This window comes from Cricetulus griseus, chromosome 2, assembly GCF_003668045.3.
Source record: "Cricetulus griseus strain 17A/GY chromosome 2, alternate assembly CriGri-PICRH-1.0, whole genome shotgun sequence".
Classification (NCBI taxonomy): domain Eukaryota; kingdom Metazoa; phylum Chordata; class Mammalia; order Rodentia; family Cricetidae; genus Cricetulus; species Cricetulus griseus.
This window is the reverse complement of record NC_048595.1, coordinates 409,682,830-409,706,416: the sequence shown is the minus strand read 5'-3', so window position 1 is coordinate 409,706,416 and position 23,587 is coordinate 409,682,830. Positions and strand designations below refer to the sequence as shown.

Genomic DNA, 23,587 nt, shown 5'->3' with positions numbered 1-23,587 from the left:
AGTCCATCCTGTGGTCCATTTTCCCTCTTGTATTTTAAGTCCGTTTCTCTCCACTGGTTCACAGCTTCACCACTTTACTGTGATTGTTAGGGAATTAATTAACTTCCACAGTCGTCTTCTCATAATGACCTTATTTGTACAAGTGAAGGAAGGCATTAAGAAAACGCATTGCAGTATTAAAAGATTAAAGCTGTTTGATACAAAATTCATTGAATATCTGTAGCACCTTTGAGAAATAACTATTACCTTTTTGCACATTCTTTCCCAGATCCCCTAATTCTCTTCTGCCTTTCAAAACTAAGATTCTTGAAAAGATAGGCTGTGTTCAATATTTATACTGTTCATTCCATACCTGCTGAAGTCTACTTCATTATCTTTCTGAGTAAGCTGCCTTTGAGAAGATTCGTTAATGACATTCTAATTACTAAATACTTTCCTCCCCTTTTAATCTTACTTAACCTTTCAGGAACAGCATACATATTTCGTGTGATCTGACAGCTGTGTTTACATGGCACTGCCCTCTCCTTTTGGTTGTGAGCCTAGCCTTTAACGACTAAGCCATCTTTTACCAGCTTTTATTTCCCTTTGTAAGCTGACCTTTTTGCTCCCCATCATTTCATGTTTGGTTCTCCATTCTTTTACCCTACATAATCAGTGTGATATTAACCTATCCATATCTCTAATGTCAGCATCATGCTTGAGTTCTATACCACAGTAGCTAAAAGTCACTATCTCTAGCACTTGAACACTTGAAAAGGGAAAAGAACAAATAGAGATGTCCTGTAAGTGTAAAGTAGATATCAGGTTGTGAAGACATGGTATTAAAAATGTTTACAAAATCAATAATTGAATAATAGTATATTTTAGATAATATTTTAATCTATTGGTCTAAATATACACTTATTTTATTATCCATTCATTTGTTGGTTGGTAACCAGGCTTATCATTTCCTTTCTATTATGAATAGACTAGCAATAAACATGGATATGAAGTATCTCTGTGTAAGGTATAGAATCACTTGGATATATGTCCAGGGTTGGCATAGCTGGGTCTTATGGTAGATCTATTTTTAATTTTTTGAGACACCTTTATACTGATTTCCAGTGATAGTACTTAGACTATGGCCAACAGTAAAAGGTCCCTCTTTCCCCACTCCCTTACCTGCATTGGTTACCATTTAAATATACCATTTAAAATAATCTGCCCTCTGTTAATTGATCCCCTGCCTAACACCCCCTTTAGCATATAATGTTCTTTCCAGCCTATCAAACAACCTAAGTAGGTCTCCCAAGAGAGATGTCTTACTTACACTGTCCCTCACTTTGTCACCAGGTCTTTAAATCAAATATCAGTGCCACTAGGAAATTTCTTTATGACCATCTTCCCCAATTTTCTTAAGCATAATTTTCAGTATTTTTGAATCTTCTTTATTCCCTATGCATCATACACATGACGTGTGATGATTTAGAATAGTGTCAATTTCTTCATCAGACTACAAGATCGTTAAACATAATAAATGGGATTTTGTATGTGACACAAGGCATATCACTTAGTAAGCGCTGAATAAATATTGTAATACGTGGACATAACACTTCTTTTTTTCTCTCCCCTCCTCTCATTTCCCAACTGTCTCTTTTGTAACAGCCATATTCTGACCATGGAGTTCAAGCAGCATATCACCAGGTTTATGCTTCAAGCGCCATTGCTATGCCTGCACCTGTGATGCAGCCTGAGCCAATTAAAGTAAGGAGTTCATTTTGAGTTCTTTCTGTTTTTCTTCTGTTATGCTCTGAATTTTTTACCCCAACTATGATCCAAAAAATACAAAATTAGTGAATTATTTTATATGGAGGAAATAAATTCTAAATTAACTATAATTCATATTAACTAATTTTAAAATGTTATAAACCATTCATGGTCAAAATGTTTTATTTGTTGTGATACAGGGATACATAAACTTGAGTTTATCATTTTAACTATTTTAAGTGTCTTTAATTATGTTCACAGCACTTCAAAAATTATTACCAGAATTTCCAACCTTTTCCATTACCACAAATAGAAACACAATAAATCCTCCTTCCTTTTTGTCCTCTCTGCAATCCCTGGTAACCTTTAATCTATTTTTCATGTCTAATTGTCTTGTTCTGGATATGGCACATAGGATTACCTGTGTCAACAATACATAGTATTCGTAGGGAGACGAAACAACTAATCATCTCCACTTTATGTTTTAAGAATATATTTGTATTCTCTGAATCAGATTCGGGCCAAAGAATAGTGTGTCACCCAATTAAGTGTAATCTGATTAGATCCATGTGTATATTCTCTATATTTTGGTCATCTGCTATGAAGCAAGAGATTCTCTTCCTTTATTTCTGGGTTTCATGTCAGAGAAATGGACTTCATCATAGTAAAGAATTGCAGATTGATTAACTGTTTCGGTGGTAATAGGAATTTTTGTTCATTTGTTTAGTGGAATAAGGAAATATATTCTGCAGTAAATGAAAGAAAATATCTATTTTGCACTCATATTTATGACTCTGATCCATCATAGTGTTGAACTCTATATTAAGGAGCCTCTATTTCCTCGTGCTCTGCCCCCACCCCTGCCCAGTTAACCACTCACTGCCATGGTTACGCACTGCATCCCTTCATTTCCTATGCATTGTACTGTAGATATGAAATAGGAATTTTTGTTTCACATTAAAATCTAGAATTTTTTTGGTTTTTTTGAGACAGAGTTCCTCTGTATTGCTTTGGAGGCTGTCCTGGAGCTTGCTCTAGAGACCAGGGTGGCCTCGAATTCACAGAGATCCACCTGCCTCTGCCTCCTGAGTGCTAGGATTAAAGGCATGAGCCACCAACTTCCGGCTAAAATCTAGAATGTTAATAAGACTTAGAGAGACTTCATTCTCAGTATTGTTAGAAAATCTTCTAAAACAGACTGCCTCTTGTTACGATAAATCTTTCTGCCAAAAACCGCCGAGCCCCACTGCCACATGTGCGTTTTATGTCAGCCGCCCTACTGAGTTAGGCCCAAATAAATACACAGAAACTTGTATTATGTTCAAAGCTGCTTGGCCAATGACTAGGACTTCTCATCTGCTACCTCAGTCTTAATTATCATAAACCTATATGTTTTATAAGACTTATCTTATCGGATGCCTTGTTGGCATCCCTCCTTGCTGATGGATCACATCCTGTAGCTGGAGGAGGAAGGGGAAAAAGGGGGCCCTTCCTGTTTCTCCTTCGCTGAAAAATGAGTCTCCTTGCTATGTCACTTCCTGCCTGGATCAGCACTTCTCTACTACATTTCCCAGAATCCTCTTTGACTCCTAGTCCTTGCTTGCCATTGGCCAAACAGTATTTTATTCAACAATCAATAAGATAAACATACAAAGAAGTACATTCCCCATCAGCCCCTAATGTTAATATCATCAATTGCTGATATATATAAATGTGGTATATATATATATATATATATATATATATATATATATAAGGAGGAGTAAGGGAGGGATAGAGGGGGAACATCAAAATAATTGAAATTCTAGCTTAAATAATTCAAAAGGAGATAGAGTGGTGAGTGGTACTATAGTGTTTGTTTAAAGTTTGATTTTTCTACTTAAAGACTGCACATTTGTAAGTTGTCTTCAGTCTCTAAGTAGGTAATATAAGAAACTGTAAAGAGAAACTCACCTTACTCTTAAATTTACTCATATAGGAATTACTCTTTTGTTGGACATTGAAAAAATTAATAAATTTTCAAATGCAAAACTCGAATGCAGGGTTATTATATAAAGAGTGTTATACTTATTTTTGTGTTTCATTAAAAGGTATCCTGTGTATCTCATACCCAAAACTTTTTGGTGGTGCCAGTCATTGATCCCATGGCCTCATACATCTTGGCAAGCACTCTACCACCAAAGTACTATAATCAGAAGTTTTGATGTAGAGTTCCCTATGTATTATTTAATTAATTGTTCTTCGGTGATTAGTGACTCTCAGTAGAAAGCTGTGTCTGTCTCAGGGACAGAAACTCCACCACCATTTCCATAGTCACGTAGAACTTCCAAACAGTGCTTTACTGCATAGAAGATTATCCACTTTTGTTTGTACTGCATTTGTATTATAAACATAGAAGTCATCATAGGCAAATGTTACATTATTAGAAACATCTTTTTATAAGACATAATTAAACAAACTTTAAAATATTAATGAGGACTTACTTGAAATATCAGCTATTTTCTTTTTGCAGATTTTTTATTTGAATTAGAAACAAGATTGTTTTACATGTTAATCCCAGTTCCCCCTCCTTCCCCTCCTCCCCTACCACGCCCCTCAACTAAAACCCTACCTATCACATATCCTTTCTGCTCCCCCTGAAGGATGAGGCCTTCCATAGGGTGTCATCAGAGTATATCGTATCCTTTGGGATAGGGCCTAGGCCCACCCCCACGTATCTTGGCTTAGGGAGTATCCTCTATGTGGAATGGGCTCCCAAAGTCCACACCTATGCTAGGGATAAGTATTGAACGACTACCGGAGGTCCCATAGATTTCCGAGGTTTCCTCACTAAACCCATGTCCCTGGGGTCTGGATCAGTCCCATGCTGGTATCCCAGCTATCAGTCTGGAGACCAAGAGCTCCCCGATGTTCAGGTCAGCTGTTTCTGTGGGTTTCACCAGCCTGGTCTGGACCCCTTGTCCAGACTGTCCTACTCTGCAACTGGATTCCAGTTCAGTTCAGTGATTAATTGTGGGTGTCTGCTTCTACTTCCACCAGCTGGAAATATCAGCTATTTTCTTCCTGTGTAAAATTTTCCTGGTACTAAAAATGTCTGTCGTTTTTAGAGTTTGAATCTTTTGATTCTTTTTTTTTATAAGCACAAGTCACTTTGAAAACTGGTGAGAATGTTGATATTCTAGTTTCATTTCTGTTGCTACAATAAAATACTCTGAACAAAAAGCATTTTAAAAGAAAGGGTTCACTCAGCATACAAAATTTCAAGTTATAGTCCCATCATTTTGAGGAAGTCAGAGCAGGAACTCAACTAGTCGCATGACATTCGAAATCAAGAGCAAAGAGAGAAAAGCATGTCCTTCCGTGTTTGTTCCTTTGTGTTTAGCTAGCTTTCTTCGCTCTTGTACAATTTAAGGACCAGCCCCTTAAATGTGTCACCCACAATGGGTTGGGCTTCCCACATAAATAAACAACTAAGGCATACCACAAGACAACCTAATCTCTGTAATTCCTCATTTAAGACTCTCTTCCCAAGCAATTCTCGGTAGTATCGAAATGACACTTAAAACTAACCAGCACAATTGATAAAAAAAAAAGATACTGTGCTAGCGTTATTTCTAGTGCTATGATACCCTGATAAAGAGGAACTTTGAAGAGAAATTGGTATATTGGGATTGCAATTCCAGGTTACAGCCCATCATTTCAGGAAAGTCAATGCAGGAACTGAAGCAGCTTGTCAAATCCCATTCATAAGTCAAATGTAACTCAAGATTGTATTTAGTTGACCTCACCTATCAAATAGCATAGCTTAGAAACTCAGTACACTACAGTGTATCAGTAGCATCCTTGTAATTGCAAGGCTTACAGGAAAGTTGTGCCCAACATTAAGGATATCATGATACATTGAGTCCTGGAAAAATCAAAATTTCAAACTAGAACAGTGATTTTCAATGAATGAGTATGATCTTTGCACCATCTCAAATCAACATACCATAAATCAAACCACTGTAACTTGGGTTCTATCTGTATATACCAGCTATATCAGATGACACTCTAAAATAACTAGGAAATTCAACTTTTAGTTAAGTTCATAATTTACTTGATGATAATGTATAGTTTCTCATTTTTTTGTCTTTGCTCTTCCTAACATGTTGGAATTAAATCTAAGATGGTCTCCAAAGAGTCAACCTGAGCCGGGCAGTGGTGGCGCACGCCTTTAATCCCAGCACTCAGAAGGCTAAGGCAGGCAGATCTCTGTGAGTTCAAGGCCAGCCTGGTCTACAGAGTGAGTTCCAGGACAGCCTCCAAAGCCACAGAGAAACCCTGTCTCGAAACCTCCCCCCAAAAAAGAGTCAACCTGAACATTATATCCCTTGTTGTACTTTGAAATGTTAATAGTGATGGATGAAGAAATAAGGCCTATATATTGTCTTCAATATCTTTGAAGCAAAAAGGAATGCCATCCTGATTCTTGACAGTGTCACTGATCCAATTATTTATTTAATCTCTGGGTTCAAGAAGGGATTTTTAGATTATTTTGCATGTACAGGTGTTTTGCCTGCATGTATGTATGTGCACCGACTATGCCTGATGCCTCAGAGGTTCAAAGAGGGCATCAGATCCTCTGGACCAGATGGTTGTGAACCACCATGTGGGTACTGGGGATTGATTGAGTCCAAATCTTCTGCAAGAGCAACAAGTCTTCTTAACCACTGAGCCAACTATAACCTTGTACATTGAGTTTTATTGTGGTTCAAAGATATACGCAGACCTCAAGAGTCTACGGATAGGAATGTGTTACAGATTAATTTGTTTCCTTTGTAATCTCTGTTATTAATACTTTTCATATGACAAATGACTGAAAAAGAACAACTTTGATTTTAACAACAAAAAAGCTTTAATTTTGGCTTGATAGGTTTCATGTTCTCAGAGGTTTCTAGGCATAATCTTTGGCTTCACTGATTCTAAACCAATGATGAGGCAAAATATGGTGGAACAGAAGTGGAGGATACAACAAGATTCAGTCCACAAAGTCACACCCACAGTGATCTAGTCCTTCTAGCTAGACCTTACTTCCTAACGTTTCCAGAGCCTACTAAAATAGTGCCACTAGCTAAGAACCAAGTCTTCTAGAATGAGGCTATGTGGGACCTTTCATATTCAAACTGTGCCATTTTGCCCCTGGGCTCCAAAGACCACATCTGTTTGATAATGCTACATGTGTTTTGTCCATACCTAAATGGAAAAAGGACATATTTTGGCTCTTGGTTTCAGCATATTCAGTCTAGCTCTGTTGATTCTGGACAGACAGTTCACCTCATGGTAGGTGGGAAACAGAAAAAGAGAAAAGAGGCCCTGTGACAAAATGCAGCCCTAAGGATCCCTAGTAACCTAACTTCTTTCAACTACACACCACCTCCCAAAGTTGGCAGAGCCTCCCAAAATAGTGCCACAAGCTGGAGACCAGTCCTTCAACAGTAAGCCTGAGAATGATAGCTCATATTCAAACTATAACATAATCTTAGGTATTTCTTTTTATGTTTTCAAAAATATTCTGAGAATATATGATAGCCTTGGTGGGCTGCTGAAAGAGCACATGACATGAATACATAAATAGTTAAGAACCTCTCAATGCTAGATATGGTGGCACACATCTCTAATCCTAGCAATTGAGAAGTCAAGCTAAGAGAACCACAAGTTGTAGGGCAGCCTGGACTACATAGCCAACCCTAAGAAAATGAGCTTCTGGATCAGAGTCACTTTATTTTACTTGTGACACGTTTTATAAGAAAGAATGTCTTTAATTAGATCTTCCTAATTCTCTTTTTTGTTGTTGTTTGTTGTTTGGTGCTGGGGACCAAAACTAGGGCATTGAACTTACTTGACATTTGGCCACTTAGCTAAAGCCCAGCCTTTCTGCTTTCTGCATTCTAAGAAAGTACTTTGATCTTTCATACAGCACCAGAGAAGTTATTCAAACTGTATAAACAATGGTGAGAAAGAATAACAACCAAAGATGAAAATTACAGTTTACCAGAGTAAATAATTGCAGATTTCTACAACAAACATTCTAACTAATGTAGCTTTCCATATAAAACAGTAATAGTCTTACAGTTAAAAAGTCAAAGTTTGTATCTGGTGTGGTGACAATTGGTTTGTAGTCCCAGAACTCAAGAAGCTAAGGCAGAATCATTATATACTTAACATTAACCCAAACTATATAATTAGACACTGTCTCAGAAAAATCCTTGATAGTATTAAAAATAATGAATTCCTGTTACTTGCAATATGTGTGAAACCTAAAAATGGTTAAGTAAAATAACCCAGGCACAAAAACATAAGTACTATATGATCTCACTCTTGAAATCTAAGAAAGTTGATCCACAGAAGTTTCAAGTAGAATGGTGGTTTCCAGACTGGGATAAGTAGGAGTAAGGAAGGATAAAGAAATGTTGATTAATGGGTGCCAAATTATAACAGAAGCCAGAAGATTTACTGTGCTATTGCAAAGTAGTGACTATATATATCAATAATGTACTGTGCATTCAAAAAGCTAAAAGTAAATATTTTGAAAGCTTTTACCCTAAAGAAATATCTTTTTAAGATTTATTTATTGTGTATGTATGTACTGCAGACCAGAAGAAGGCACCAGATCTGATTACAGATGGTTATGAGCCAACATGTAATTGCTGGGAGTTGAACTCAGAACCTATGGAAGAGCAGGCAGTGCTCTTAGCCACTGAGCCATCTCTCCAGTCCCAAAAATACCTCAGACAGTCTCTGGGTGGGCTCGAACACCAACCTTTCTGTTAACAGCCGAATGCGCTAACCGATTGCACCACAGAGACAGTCTAAAGAAATATCTTAAAGAAGATAAATATGCTTAACCTAACTTAAATATCACACAATGCATTGAAAATCACAGGAGATAATCGATTAATATATATTTTTTGTTTTTCATGTGATAGTTAAAATAAATTTTAAAAATTCAGTATTTCAAAAAAACTTCATGTTTTTTAAATAGATTTTTGATACATCTTCTATAGTAAGTCATAAAATATAAGTTTAACTTACAAAGAACATACACAGTAATTGATCTTATGTGTCTAAGTATATATCTAGGTACCTCTGTTCTTTTTAGTCTTGAACACTATTTTTAATAGCTTTTTCATTTCTCAGGATTGCTAGTAAACTGTTAATTTTTGCCTTTGACTTTAATCAAGGGAAACACAACTTTTATGACCTGTGGTAATTTCCTCAATACAAAGTTGCCTTAGTTCAATATTATCTAGGAACTGTACCGTAAGCTGTGCTGCTTAAGCAACACATGTTCATTTCTCAGTTTTGGAAGTTGGGAAATCAAGGTGCCTGCAGATGCAGGTGTCTGTCTTCTCATTGTATCCTTACACAGTGCTTCTCACCCTTCCTAATGCTGCAACCCTTTGATACAGTTCATGTTGTGGTGACCCTTAACTATAAAACTATTTTGTGGCTACCTCATAACTGTAACTTTGCTACTGTGAATCATAAATAGTAAATATCTGATTGCAACCAAAGGGTTGCAACCCACAGGTTGAGAAGCTGCTTACATGGTGAAAGAGTAGAGAGAATGAAAGCACGTTTCCTTTATCCTTTTTTTTTACATTTATTTATTTATAATGCATGAACTTGTGTGGGTGCACACAGTTTTAGATTTCAGAAGTAACATGATGCAGTACTTATGTTTTTGTGTCTAGGTTATTTTTCTTAACATAATGATTTCGAAGTTCCACAAATGTTGCTAGTAACAGGATTTCATTATTTTAAAAATACTTTTAATATTCCCAAGAATGTTTTTTGAGGCAGTATCTAATTACGTGGCTCAAGTTAGTCTTGAGCCTGTAATCCTCCCACACATTTCTATCGTTATCTTTATCTACTTTGTAATAGCACACCAAATCTTCTTGCTCCTGTCTAACACAACTCAGCCCCCATTGACCAACATTTCTGTATCCTTCCTTCTCCTACTATCTTAGTTGCTATTCTAATACTGTGAAAGAGACACCATGACCAAGGAATCTTACAGAAGGAAGCATTTAATTGGGGGCTTGCTTACAGTTTTAGAGGGTTAGTCCATGATGGTCATGGCAGGGAACACAGCGGTGGGCAGGCATGGTGCTGGAACAGCTCCTGAGAGCTTACATCCTGATCCACAGGCAGCAGGCATAGAGAGCAAGATGGGTCAGGGCCTGGTGTAGGCTTTTGAAACCTCAAAGCCCCACACCCAGAGACATATCTACTAAAACAAGGCCATGCCTCCTAATCCTTCCCAAACAGTTTCTCTAACTGGGAACCAAATAACCAAACCTGTGAGCCATTGGGCTTGTTCTCATTCAGAAGAGTTACCAGCTCTTCCATGTTGGTAACCACCATTCTACTTGCACCTTCTGTGGGATTTGGCCTATAGTTTTATGCCCTTTACATTAAATCAGTTGTTAGGTTAATAAATCCTCTTCAAGCCTAATATGAAATATGGTATGCATTCTTTGAGTGTATTTGTTTTTTAAACTGTTTTTAATTTGATCAAACACGTATGGGCTATTCTAATACTGGATTTGCCGTAAATTCTTATTAGCCAATATAACTAACTATCTGAGGTGGAAGAACAGTAAAATTAGATTTTAGTTATTAGATGCAACTGAAAGCAATCATATTAAGTGAATTGGGCAAGTTTAGAAAGACAGATATTTTGTTTTCTCTCATTTGTATTTCCTAGATTTTATGCAGATACATAGTCATATGTGTATATATGATATAAAATGAAAGTAACCCTGTGTAAACAGATGGGATTGACATTAGGTTGGAGGGATGGGAACAAAAGAAGAAACGGGTACTGTGAATGGGCAACATAGAATATATACATATACAAAAACTGAAGAGAGATTCCTATTAACTACTGTCACAGGGTATGTATGAGCTGACATGATAGTCTAATTTGAAGTATCTTTAGAAGGATAGCTATCATATAACATCTGTTTTCCATATCAAAATTATATGTTTCCATTTTTTTATTTTTTTGAGACAGGGTTCTTTGTGTAGCTTTGGACCCTGTCCTGGCACTCGCTCTGGAGACCAGGCTAGCCTCCAACTCACAGAGATCCACCTGCCTCTGCCTCCCGAGTGCTAGGATTAAAGGTGTGCGCCACCAACGCCCAGCTGTAGGTTTCCATTCTTGATTTGAGCATTTTCTTTGCATTTTGAGTCTGTCATTCCTTCTAATTGGACATCATTTCTCACTTTTTGTTTGCTAACACTTAAAACCCAGACCATTTGAATGGGCATCTTACCTTTCATAGCATAAGATTCAATTTATGAAAACCAGAAGAAAAAAAAAAAACATTTGCTAGGTGGTGGTGGCATACTCCTTTAATCCCAACACTTAAGAGGCAGAGACAGGTGGATCTCTGTGAGTTTGAGGCCAGCCTGGTCTGAAAAGCTACGCAGAGAAACCCTGTCTGGGGGGCGGAGGGGGGGCATATTCACTCCAACTTCAAAAATCCCCATAGTCTTTAACAGTTCCAAAATTGTTTAAAAGTTGAAGTGCAGAGTCTCTTCTGAGACTTAGGCAATCTCTTTTTTAACTTCAAAGTAAATATTCCCATTCCAAGAGGGAAGAATGGGGACATAGCAATGGAAAGATCTGACCAACGCAAAACCAAAAATCTAAGCAGCTAAAACACCAAATCCTTAAGCTGCATGTCCATCATCTGGAGCTCTTGATGAAATCGTGTGGACTCCAAGGTACATTAATAGCTACTCCCTGCCCCCGCCAGCTCAGCTGACTGCAGGACACATAACCAAGCTCTTAGACTGGCTCTATTTGTTGTCTATGGCTTCCTTTGGTAGACATCCTATGGTCCTAGCATCTCCAGCATCCTAGAGTCTACATCACAACTCTGACTTTACCTTCACAGCTCCAGAGTCTCTGTGCAAGAACTCTGACCCATCCACACAGTGTGTGACCTCAGTGGTACTCAGAAATTATGGAACAAAATCCTGTAGCCTCTCCCCTGAGCCATGCATTGGATATACGAGGAATACATGTCCAGGAAAGATAGCTGGATGGGAGTTAGATTATAATTGTAGTCTGGCTTTTTTGCTGATTTCAGTCTTTCACTGTTCTTTCTCTGGTTCCCAGAAACCTGTCACAGGAAAGCCTTTGCAATGTTGGATCACAGCTGCTGGTTACAACCCTGGCAGCACTTCAAGAATGTAGTTGGAATGTTATTTTCACATACAGGCCACCATTTAGCAGAGCTAGTTGCTGATGCTGGTCCATCAGTGGACAGTGCTTCACAAGTAGAATCTCAGACATTAGTCACACAGCTGGGCAGTCCTTCGGAGTCCAGTTATAAATGCTTGCCCCACCCCTGTATACATACATACATACATACATACATACATACATACACACACACACACACACACACACACACACACACACACACACACCCCTAATCCAGCAATATTCTGCTGACCAGATGTCCTGTGACACTTGCTCTGAGTTTCCCTAGAGTTTCATTCCCAGGATCTTGGGCTGCATCAGTGGTCATTTTGAAATAGTGTTCCACAGCTGCTCTAATTAAGTGCCAAGTACTGAAAAAGAGAGGGCTTTCTTGGTATCTCCTTAACACTGGTGATACCAAGCACCTTCTGCCTTTCATCCCTGTCTGATCCTTAAAAATGTCTGTTTCTGAAAATAAAGTGCACATTTTCTAAGATTTTTCTGTCTTTAGTTATGGTGACACTCCCTCTCTCCGTGTTTTTTTATAACATTATTTTTAATCCAAAAAGCTAGTCTGTGTCGTTATGTATGTGTGTATGGGTACATAAAGAGTTCACAGAAGTCAATGTCAGGTGTCTTACTAAATCTTGGTCCACCTATTTTTTTTTTTGAGACATTACTATCACTAGGACTGGGGACTCACCAATTATACTAGGCTGTTGACCATCAAGCCCCCCCACGAGACTTTTTTCTCTGCCTTCCCAGTACTGAGACTACAGGTACAGGTTGCCATGCCTGGCTTTTTTACATCAGTTCTAAAAATCTGAACTCAGGTCTTTGTGCTTGCTCAGAAAGCACTTTATCCATTGAGCCTTCTTCTTATCCTAGTTTGTGTCTTCTAAAAAATTGGAGAGTTAAGACCATTTACACTTATGGTTATTATTTATAGGTTTGAAGATTTCTGTAATTTGTTGGTTTTCCTAGTTGATTCAATAATTGCTCTTTCTCCTCTGTAGAGGAGTAGTTGGATAGGATTTTTTCCTGGGTTTACTTTATTCACCTATTTCTCTCACAAAATGTATTCTTTGTTCTTCTTTCGGAATTGAGACTTTTTTTCTTTCTCACTGTTTAGGATTCTTTTAATTGTCCTCTTTAATTGCCACTAATTAATTTGTGCTCTCCTGGAATGTACATTTTTCCACTGGTTTTAAAAGGTAAATTGATGCAACAATCTTGGTTGGTAGTTATTTACTTTCAGGGCTTAAAATCTATCATTCCATGATTCGTGTCTTTAGAATTTTTGTTGAATTCTGATGTTATTCTGAAGTTTTTGCCTTTGCATGTTGACATTTTTCTCACAAATTTTAATACTATTTCTTTGCTTTGTATTTTTGGTATCTTTACCCTAATGTGTCATGGAGAGGTGGTGGTGGTGGCTGTTCCTTAGTGGTTCAAAATACTTATGCTTGGATGGCCATTTTTTCCATCGATCTAGGGGATTTCCTGATAGTACTGTTATTAAAATGCCTGTGCCTGTAGTTTTATTTCAGGTCCTTCTACTCCATAGATTTTTAGATTTTCTCTTGATCATTTACTAGAGTTACTGAAAGTTGTGGTCATGCTCATCTTTAATTTTTTCCTTATTTATGTCTGAATGTTTCTTCAAACTTTTCCAACTGATAGTATTGGGGGGGGTTGGTCTAGTCTATTGGTGATTTCCTCTGTGTTTTTCATTTCTAATACTTGTGTTTATTTGGGTTTTTCTTCAAATCTCAGTTTCCTTGCTGAGTTTCCTATCCCATGTTACTGACTTTCTTCTCTATGTCCTAGGTTGATTTCCTTCCTTCAGCCACATGCTTAGTTATGTCTTTTTTGAAGTCATTGGTCATTTTTACAAGTAAATATTTCAGTTCAGTCATTATTTCTAGTTCAGTGTCTTTGGATTTGGTAATTAAAGAGTTTCAATCTCTTGGAAAGTCATGTTACTTTTTTGTTTCTTGTGTTTTTGTGTTGTGGTTTGTGTAGCTGATAAGAATTGATGTGTAACCTCTGATTTGATCTGGGCACCTTGTTAGTGAGCAATCCTCACTTGGAAGTTCAACCCCAATGCCATCGAGAGGAAAAAATCAACAACTACATTAGGAAACACCCAGTCCCCCAATGTAGAAATATACTTTAAAGTGTTTCAAGCCAGCAGGGCAAGTAAGATAGAACACTAGCAGTTTAATCACACTCTGCGTGGAAGACTGTGGAAATAAGTGCACAGCGAGCCTTGGAAGATGGTGCTGCTGTCAGCTCTGGCCAGAGAGCTTCTTTCTGCAGGGAGTGGGACTTAATGCAGAGACTCAACACTGGTCAGAATGCTGAGAGTAAGTGACTGTTGGATGCCCATCCCTAAATGGGACCTCTGTGTCAATGTGCCAACCCTTGGGGAACATCACAGAAGAGGGGGACAGAGAGTAAAAGAGATGGATGATGGGGTGGGGTCTGTGAAATGCTGTCTTCTCAACATGACATGGTCATGGCACTCATGAACTGCACAAGATCAAGGCAAAAAAGTCAGTCAGTATTCTAACTGGCAGTAATAGTTGGACTCAGTGGGTTACCAAAGGTGGGGCATGTTAACAGGCTTTCTTTTAGGCCACCAACCAGCTCCCAAATTGTGGCATGGAGACTTATCATTAGTTTCGAATGTTCGGCCTTAGCTTAGGCTAATTTCCTTTTTCTAATTTTTTTATTTTAATTAGAAAGAAGATTATTTTACATGTCAACCCCAGGTCCTTTCCCCTCCCCTTTTCCCCTGCCCCCCCCAACTAACACTGTACCTATCCCATACCCTTTCTGCTCCCCAGGGAGGGTGAGGCCCTACGTAGGGGGTCTTCAAAGTCTGTCATATCCTTTGGGATAGGGCCTTGGCCAACCCCCTTGTGTCTAGGCTCAGGGAGTATCCCTCCATGTGGGATGGGCTCCTAAAGTCTATTCCTATGCTAGGAATAAGTACTGATCCACTACAAGAGGCCCCATAGGTTTCCAAGGTCTCCTCACTGAGACCCACATTCAGGGGGACTGGATCAGTCCCATGCTGGTTTCCCAGCTATCAGTCTGGGGACCAAGAGCTCGTTGTTCAGGTCAGCTGTTGCTGTGGATTTCACAAGCCTGGTATGGACCCCTTTGCTCATCCGTCCTCCTTCTCTGCAACTGGATTTCAGTTCAGTTCAAGATTTAGCTGTGGGTGTCTGCTTCTACTTCCACCAGCTGCTGCATGAAGACTATACAATGGCATATGAATTAGTCATCAATCTCATTATCAGGAGAGGGCATTTAAGGTAGCCTCTCCTCTGTTGCTTAGATTGTTAGTTGGTGTCATCTTTGTAGCTCTCCAGACATTTCCCTAGTGCCTGATTTCTCTTTAAACCTATAATGTCTCCCTCTATTATAGTATCTCTTATCTTGCTCTCTTCTGTTCTTCCCCCAACTCAACCTCCCTGCCCCATCATGTCTTCCTCACCCCTCCTCTTCTCCCCTTCTCATTCTCCTAGTTCCCTCTCCCCTCCCCCCCCCATGATCTCAATTTGATCAGATCTTGTCCCTTTCCCCTTCTTCAGGGGACCATATATGTCTCTCTTAGGGTCCTCCTTGTTTACTATCTTCTCTGGCAGTGTCGTAGGCTCGTTTCTTGGTAGCTCTTATAACTTAACCTGTTTCTCTTCATCTACATTTTGCCTCGGACTTTTTACCTTTCTTTCTTTCTGTATGCCATATTTTCACTGCTTCTTGTGTCTGACTAGCTGGCTGGCAGCTGCCTGGCTTCTGGCTCCAGGCATGCCCCTCTTTTTTTCCCTCTATCTCCTCTCCTTCTCTCTGAAGCCTAGATTTCTTCTCCTACTTATATTCTCTCTGCCAGCCAGCCCCATTTACCCTTCTCCTGCCTAGCTACTGGCCATTCAGCTTTTTATTAGACAGGTCAGGTGACTTAGGTAGGCAAGGTGAAACAGCAACACATCTTTACATCATTAACAAAGGCTATAGAAACAAATGTAACACACTTTCACATAGTTAAAATAATATTCCACAACATGAACAAATGTAACATATCTTTACATAGTTAACGTAATATTCTACAATGGGGAGGTCACATAAAGGATGGGGAGGAACATGTTTGGGTGTATTAGAAGGAGTGGGAAGGAGATTTTAGACATGAGAGAGATACATTGTATACATATATGACAGAAAAACTTTTTAAGGAATCATGAAAGTAAAATAAGCAAAACCAACTAATCTGCCACCAATGATCACAGGAAAGAAATGGCCAAAATACAGAGTAAGATGTTAGAAGTTACTTAGGGTAGAAATAGTAACTGAGGGCCAGTAAGATTGCTTAGTAGATACAGGCGCTTGCATTTAGCCCCAAGAACCCACAGTAGAAGGAGGAAACACAAATGAAAGCTGTGCTCTAACCTCTACACATATGCTGCAGCATGCGCATGCCTTCATTCACATACACAATCATATACATAGATAACACATAAAATCATTTCTAATTTCTAAAAAATTTTAATAGTAACTGCATAAAGGAATTAGACAGGGAAAGAGGAAAAAAGAAAGGAATTCTGGTCTAATAAAAAAAGAATCAGAAGACAGGAAAATGTTAGGGAGACAAGAAGAGAGCAAGATGAAGAAACACTGATTATACAGTAAAAAAACTACAGAAGCATAAGAAGTGGAATAAAAACAGTAAGCTTCTTATTCTATTAAATACAACTCAGGTATATCACTCCTGTGAGTTTACCGGACAGGTTCCAAGTCAACATGCCACAGAGGTACTTGCACGCTAATTTTTGTCAACAGTGTTCCCAGAGACTAAGTCAGGGAACCAACCTAATTGTCTAACAAGAGTAATGAGTGAAAAAAATGTGATAAATATACATACACACATGTGCACACATGTGCACATGTATACATACACACAATGAAAGCTTTCAGCCACAGTGAACAGTTTGCAGAAATTAGGGTGCAACTGGAGATAATCATGGTAAGCTAATTAAGCCAATCTCAGAAAAGTGTACGCTTGTTCTTATTTGTGGCTTCTAGATTTTTATAAGACATCTATATAAGACATGACAGTAGATGTGACATTATCTACAATAGGGACTGGTGAGTGGTAAAAAGAGGAAAGGTATGAAAATATGGGCAAAATTTGCTCAGTATGTATTATACACTTGTGTGAAAACATCTTCATGTAATACAATACCATGTACAATGAATATATACAATGAAAATAGTGTTACACTCAAAGAAAATCAAAGGACAGCTTGCCCACCTGAAGACTGGAGTATGTATTGTACAAAATGATGAACTATGCCTCACAGTATATTTAAAGTTTTTATGAAAGTATTTTACTTTATTTTAAAACTAGAGGCAAAAGAGAGACCCTGTTTCGAAAAACATAAAATAAAAATAGAAGTACAAAGGACATTTAAGTCAAATAAAAGACTTCAGTATACAATATTTTAAAAATAATAATATGTTATTATTATTTTTAAAAGGATTTAATATAAGGGATTATATTAAAGGATTTAAAAAGGATTTAATATAAGGGGCAAAAGAAAATTTTAAAGCAGTAAAATAAATTAGAAAAACATTCTGGAGCAGCTTATTTCTAGAAGTTCTCTAATACTGGATCCTGCCAGGTGAAAAGGTTAGTCAGTTGAAGTTGGGGGTTCTTCTCTTTCATTCTGTGCAGACTGGTACTGTACCTAAAGTGTTGAAGGGACCATTGCCCAACAGTGCTGCGAATCACTACCTTCTTTGCCTGCCTAGACTCACTTCTGACCACCTTTAACTTCCCAAGCTGTGGGCCAGGGCGGGTTTTCAGTCACTCCAGGTACTCTCTAGTTGGTACATGATGGCATGTTTCCTGCATGTGTTTGGGTTATAGAGAGGTGGGCAAAACTCTAAACTCTGTCAGACACTGAACTCTGTCACTAAAGAAGCCCTCTCATTGGTTTCTGGCCCTGGTAAGTGTTGAATACCCTGTGCAGAGAGAAGATTGCTTGGGAGTGTCACAGACTTGGGCTTTGGAGTCCTCCAAATGCTTGCCTCAGGTCTAGCCACCTGCTAGCTCAGGGATATCAGTCTCTGCTGTGGTTATCTTGAAAGATAACAAAGAAGGCAGGGCGACAAACCAAGAAGCTCTTCACTGCCACTGCCAAGCCATGAGGACTCCCAGCAGCCATTTCCCCACTACAAGCTATGGCAGATTGACTCTAGGCTTTCTGATGAATTGCTGCTGCTGCTGCTGCTGCTGCTGCTGCTGCTGCTGCCGCCGCCGCCGCCGCGCCACCGCCGCCTCTTCCTCCTCCTCCTCCTCTTCCTTCTTCTTCTTCTTCCTTCTTCTTCCTTCTTCTTCTCCTCCTCCTCCTCTTCCTCCTCCTCTGCTTCTTTCTTCTTTCTTCTTCCCCCAAGAAAACTCAATCTTAAAAAAAAAAGTTTCCTCTCAAGATAGTGCCCCACCACAGACTCTGAGACATGAGGAAACCACCTCTCCACTGCAGAATAGTTTTAGAGGAATTACTATCCTCACCAGACTCCCCTACTCAATTGTGGCTCATTTTACACATAAGACTTCCAATCTACATTCACCAAGGCACCTGGTTTACCTTTAGGATGAGGCTTCTGGCCCCTTCCACAAGTGTATGTGCGGCTCAATTTTCCTCTGTCCCCTTTGGAGTTTCTGTTATTTCAGGCTAACCGTCCATCCCTTTGTCGTTTTTGATACTCTCTCTCTCCCTGTGGAATGGTCTATTGTGTGCTATCCTGAGTCGTCTTATTTGCCATATTAAAGAAGGGCAGCTTCTGGTCCATTATCTTCCCCTGGAAGTCCATCATTAGATTTTAATTATGATTTAATGTGATGTTGTTCTTTTGTTCTCTTCCTGCTGAATCCTAAAACTTTACCACCTGGGTGATAGGCACAGCTTTCTCAAACAGATAATCATGAAAACACAATTTCTAATCATTTATTTTCATAACCTTCATAATTTACATGTTAACTTGGCCATCCAAATTCTCTAAGATCAAAATAAATCCAATGGTTTTTTTTCCTGACCTAATGCCACATAGTCTACTTTATATGTTGGGTCCTCTTTTTTTCAGCTCTGTAACTTACTAAGAATAATAAATTTATTTCTCTTTCCACTGCCCCAAGTCCATTTTCAAAGCTCTGTTGTTATGTAGTGGGATTATTGTCTATTTCTTCAATACTTCTCCACCTTCAGCTTCCATGCTTTTAATTCCATATAAAATCAAATTTAGTTTATTTAGATATTTTTTGTTTCATCGTGGGCTTTTGCAGATTGATCCTAGAGCCTCATGTAAGTTAGGTGTCTGCTGTATCACCAAGCTATACTCTAACCCCTTGAAATTTTTAGTTATGTATGGTTTGCATGCCTGAAATCCCAACCACTAAGGGACTCTGGGGTTACAGAATTGAAAATTCAAACCTATTTGGACTATATAGTAAAACTCAATCTAAAACTAACTGGTTAACAAATTAAAATAATGCATTCCCTTTTATAACTCTCATTAACTTATACCCAGATTCTTATAAATTCTTTACTGTTAACTATTCTCTAGTTTTCTGGTGTTTGTTAACCTAACTTATATTATTAAGGCTGTAATAAAGCTACATAGCACAGCTTCCTATTTTGTCTAGACACACTGAGCCTTTAACCAAGCAATCTCACACACATCAAACTCCATACAAATATATTTATAGCATTTAGGCAGTATAGCCAATAAGCTCTAAGTAGTTAACTAGTATGGATAGCTGTATTATATCACAGTACATTCCATTCATCTAACAAACACTTAATACCTAACACTGATGTCACAGTGAAAAATACTAAGTAACATTGGGCAATATTGAATGAGCTATTAATATCCATCTGTAGTTTGGTTTTAGGAAACCAGATAAGTTTTAAATCAAATTTAAAATCTGTTTCCTCAGTTTCATCTAGCCATGTTTCAAGTGCTAAATACCCATGTATAACTAGTGGTTACTGTGTCTTACTGTGTAGATATGGAACGTTTCCATTAACATAGAAAATTTTATGGGACAATGCTGCTCTACAGAGATTGCAACAGATGGAAAATACTCAGCCTTGGTTCCCAAAACAAGGAGTTAGCCAAGGCCCATGGTGCCAAAAAGGTAGTAGCAACTAGGTTATTTCTAGTGGCCTAACTAGTCACATTTGTTTGTTTGTTAGCTTAGAAATACGTTATTATTGTCTTGGTTCTGGTCTCAGTAGAATTCATTTCATTTGGGATGAATTGCACTCAGCTGAGACAGTAGTTGTTTCAAGCCTATGCCTGGGCTGAGTGTCCTTGCAGGCACCCAGTTAATATTAATAGCACAGCAACAATCCAGATACAGCATGGGTATGTTGGAGGTCCTCTAGCTCTTACTGATAAATATCTGTATGCCTGTCCTACCAGTCCAACTGGGAAGGGTGCCTTTTGTGTTAACAACCTTCTAGATAGCCTTCTGCAAGATGCATCTACACTTTTTTCCTTTTTTATTTAAATTAGAAAAAAGCTTGTTTTACATATCAATCTCAATTCCCTCTCCCTCCCCTCCTTCCCTGTCAACATCCTTAGCCATCAGGGAAATGCAAATCAAAACAACTCTGAGATACCATCTTACTCCTGTCAGAATGACTAAAATCAAAAACACCAATGACAATTTATGCTGAAGAGGATGTAGAGAAAGGGGAACACCAACTCGTACAGCCACTTTGGAAATGAGTATGGAGATTCCTCAGGAAAATGGGAATCAGTCTACCACAAGATTGAGCAATTCTACTCTTAAGCATATACCCAAAAGATGCACATTCATACAACAAGGACATCTGTTCAACCATGTTCATAGCAGCATTATTTGTAATAGCGTCTACACTTTTTAACCTAATACAAGTTAATATTATAGCTATAATGTTAACACTTGTAATCCGTGTTGACCTGGTCCTGTTCTGTACAATGAACATTTACAACATGAGACTAGATGAGAGAATGTCCAATGCAGATAGTAAGTTCTTGGTTAGCAAGGGGCAAGCAAGAGCTTGGTTCTCAATGTCTGCTCATTGCCATCTTCTCACTTCTAGCAAACTGATTTCCTAAGTACCACATTCCCCAAGTCTTTAGTAACTGTTGATTATGTTCTGCACTCATCTACTCTTAATCTTTTTTCACTTCAGTCTTCCTGATCTATATTTTCTCTTTGCTTAACAGACAGTGTGGAGCATTCATTATTAAGACAATTGGGCAGCTCTAGTCCAGCTCAACTGATTTCTTGTCCATTGATCCTTGTGTGACCAAGACCCAGCTTCAAGGAACCGGCTAGAAGCTGCCCGTTGTGAAACTTAGGGTTAGTTAATATCTCACCATACTTAATTTATTCCATGATAAGCTGTCTGAATTTGATGAAATTTGCTTTTACTACTGTTTTACAAGTTTTAATTAGGTAGATGTGGCATTTGGCTTTTTATGTGTTAGTTTAATTGCAATAACACTTTCTACATGTTTTATCCATTCCATAAATAATAACTATACCAAGAATAGTGAGGTGTCTTTCATTTCCTCTACTTTGTGTTACTTCTTTTAATCTCAGAGTTTTTGACATTTTGTTTTCTCTTTAATACGTAAACATTTTGGATAAGATTCATGTCTAATAGAATTTTAATATTTCCATAACTTATAGGATATAGTAACTGTAATGGTTTCGATTTGTCAGTTTGCTTTGCTGTGTTATCCCTTAGTATACTTTGTCGAATTTTTTTTATCTGTTCCTGCTACTCATTTAGTGTTGCTTCTGCCATGGTTTTCTGAATTTAAATCGTATTTAATACTTTATGATAACATCTCCCAAATATTAGAAATACCACCAGTATGATCAATACTCTTGTGTTTTTAGCTAATTAAACTATATTAAATTTTTTTCTCTAATGTTTCAGATAAAAGTGTAACCTCACAGATCATCATCCATTTGATACCAAAGTTTTTATATGATGTTGATCCACCTCATAGAATTTTTATACAAGAAGTGGTCCCTTCTGACATTATCATATACTACTCCAATGTATAGTGCTCTTAGAATGCTTTCCTCCTTTTCTCATTTTTACCAATATATACAATTACACATGATTCATTTTTAAAAAGACAGTTATTTTCATAAAATGTAAAATTATTTCTTACACCAAGAGAAAACTGTAGATTCTAGGTCCAGGGCCAACTCACAGTATAAACTTGGAAAATGATAAAAAAAAAAAGGAGTCATTGTTTAAAAGATAAAGAACAAGTCATATATTTCTAATCAGGAAAATTTCTGTAATAAGACAAAAATACCTCTTTTTATATTTAGTTGCAGTTCTTTCACTGACTTGTTAATTTGAGAACAGAAGGAGAAAAGTCTAAATATTGGCATTACCCTAATAATTCACCCTTTCCTTACCTATTCCAACCCCAAGTGCACTCCATGCTCGGCATTAGAGCAGAAACAAAATGACCAGATCCCAGACTTTTTCCCATGAGTCAAAAATGCATTTTTTCTTTTGAAACCATAATGAGTATATTTGTCAATCAAATGGTTTCCTGAGAACGGTAGGATCCCTTGTCTATATACTGACATACAGACGTCTCATGCACTAATTATTCTCAGTTTTTAAAATTTAATAGACTTGTAAGTCCCATAATGAAATTTCAAAAGATTTTCTTCTATAATTTAGAAAATTATTAACCAGTGATGTTAGAAGTCTTTTTAATAGCACTGTCCATGAGAACAAAAAAGGTTACTGTTTGATTTTTAAAATGTTAAACATGATGCTAAACAAATCCTGGACTGTTAATAAAAATGAATGATGTATTATATTATTGGACAAAGAATTCTGATAATAATTTATACCCATGTATTTCTTCTACAGTTATACAAGTTATGTGCATACATACATATAAACATGTATATTATGTGTGTGCTCATATACATCACATACACATACATTTCATGCATGTGTACAGTCTTGAAGTTAGCTTTATTTTGAGAAATTAATAAAAACTTTGAAATTTACTGACAATTGAGTTATGGATAGTATCATTTGTCCTTCTTGGCTTAGCTTAGTAAGCCAAATATGCTGCCTCTTAGAATAAGAGAGCAAAAATTCTCCTTACACATTCTAAGTACAGCCATTTATTTGTTTCTATTTTTAGTATATCTGCAATCAACAGTTTTTAAAGTAAGTTTTTACTTATTTAGTGACCATTTTGAAAAAAAAAATCTGAAGAAATCACCTGAAATCCACTCTTAAGATGAAATGAATAATATAAATATAAATGCATACATTCACATTTTGCCAAAATCTCAGATACAATCATGAAAGAAAGGGGTATTCAAATTTTAAAACTTTTATCTTGATTAGGTCATTTCTTCAGATTGAAATGGAGTCACACGCAAATTCCATTGTATATTTCCCAAAAATTGGTCTTAGGTAATATCAAAATTCAGAATCAAAGGCCTGGAAAGAACATTCA

At 37.6% G+C, this 23,587-nt stretch overlaps 1 protein-coding gene across 1 annotated transcript in view; it reads left to right on the top strand.

Moving 5' to 3' along the window:
* The window catches only part of LOC113833540 (protein boule-like), a 99,600-nt gene that overhangs the window by 60,179 nt on the left and 15,834 nt on the right, over nucleotides 1-23,587 (top strand). The window contains exon 10 of the mRNA XM_027396050.2: nucleotides 1,645-1,743. Coding sequence (XP_027251851.2) covers nucleotides 1,645-1,743 — 99 coding nt within the window. The remainder of the gene's footprint in view (nucleotides 1-1,644; nucleotides 1,744-23,587) is intronic.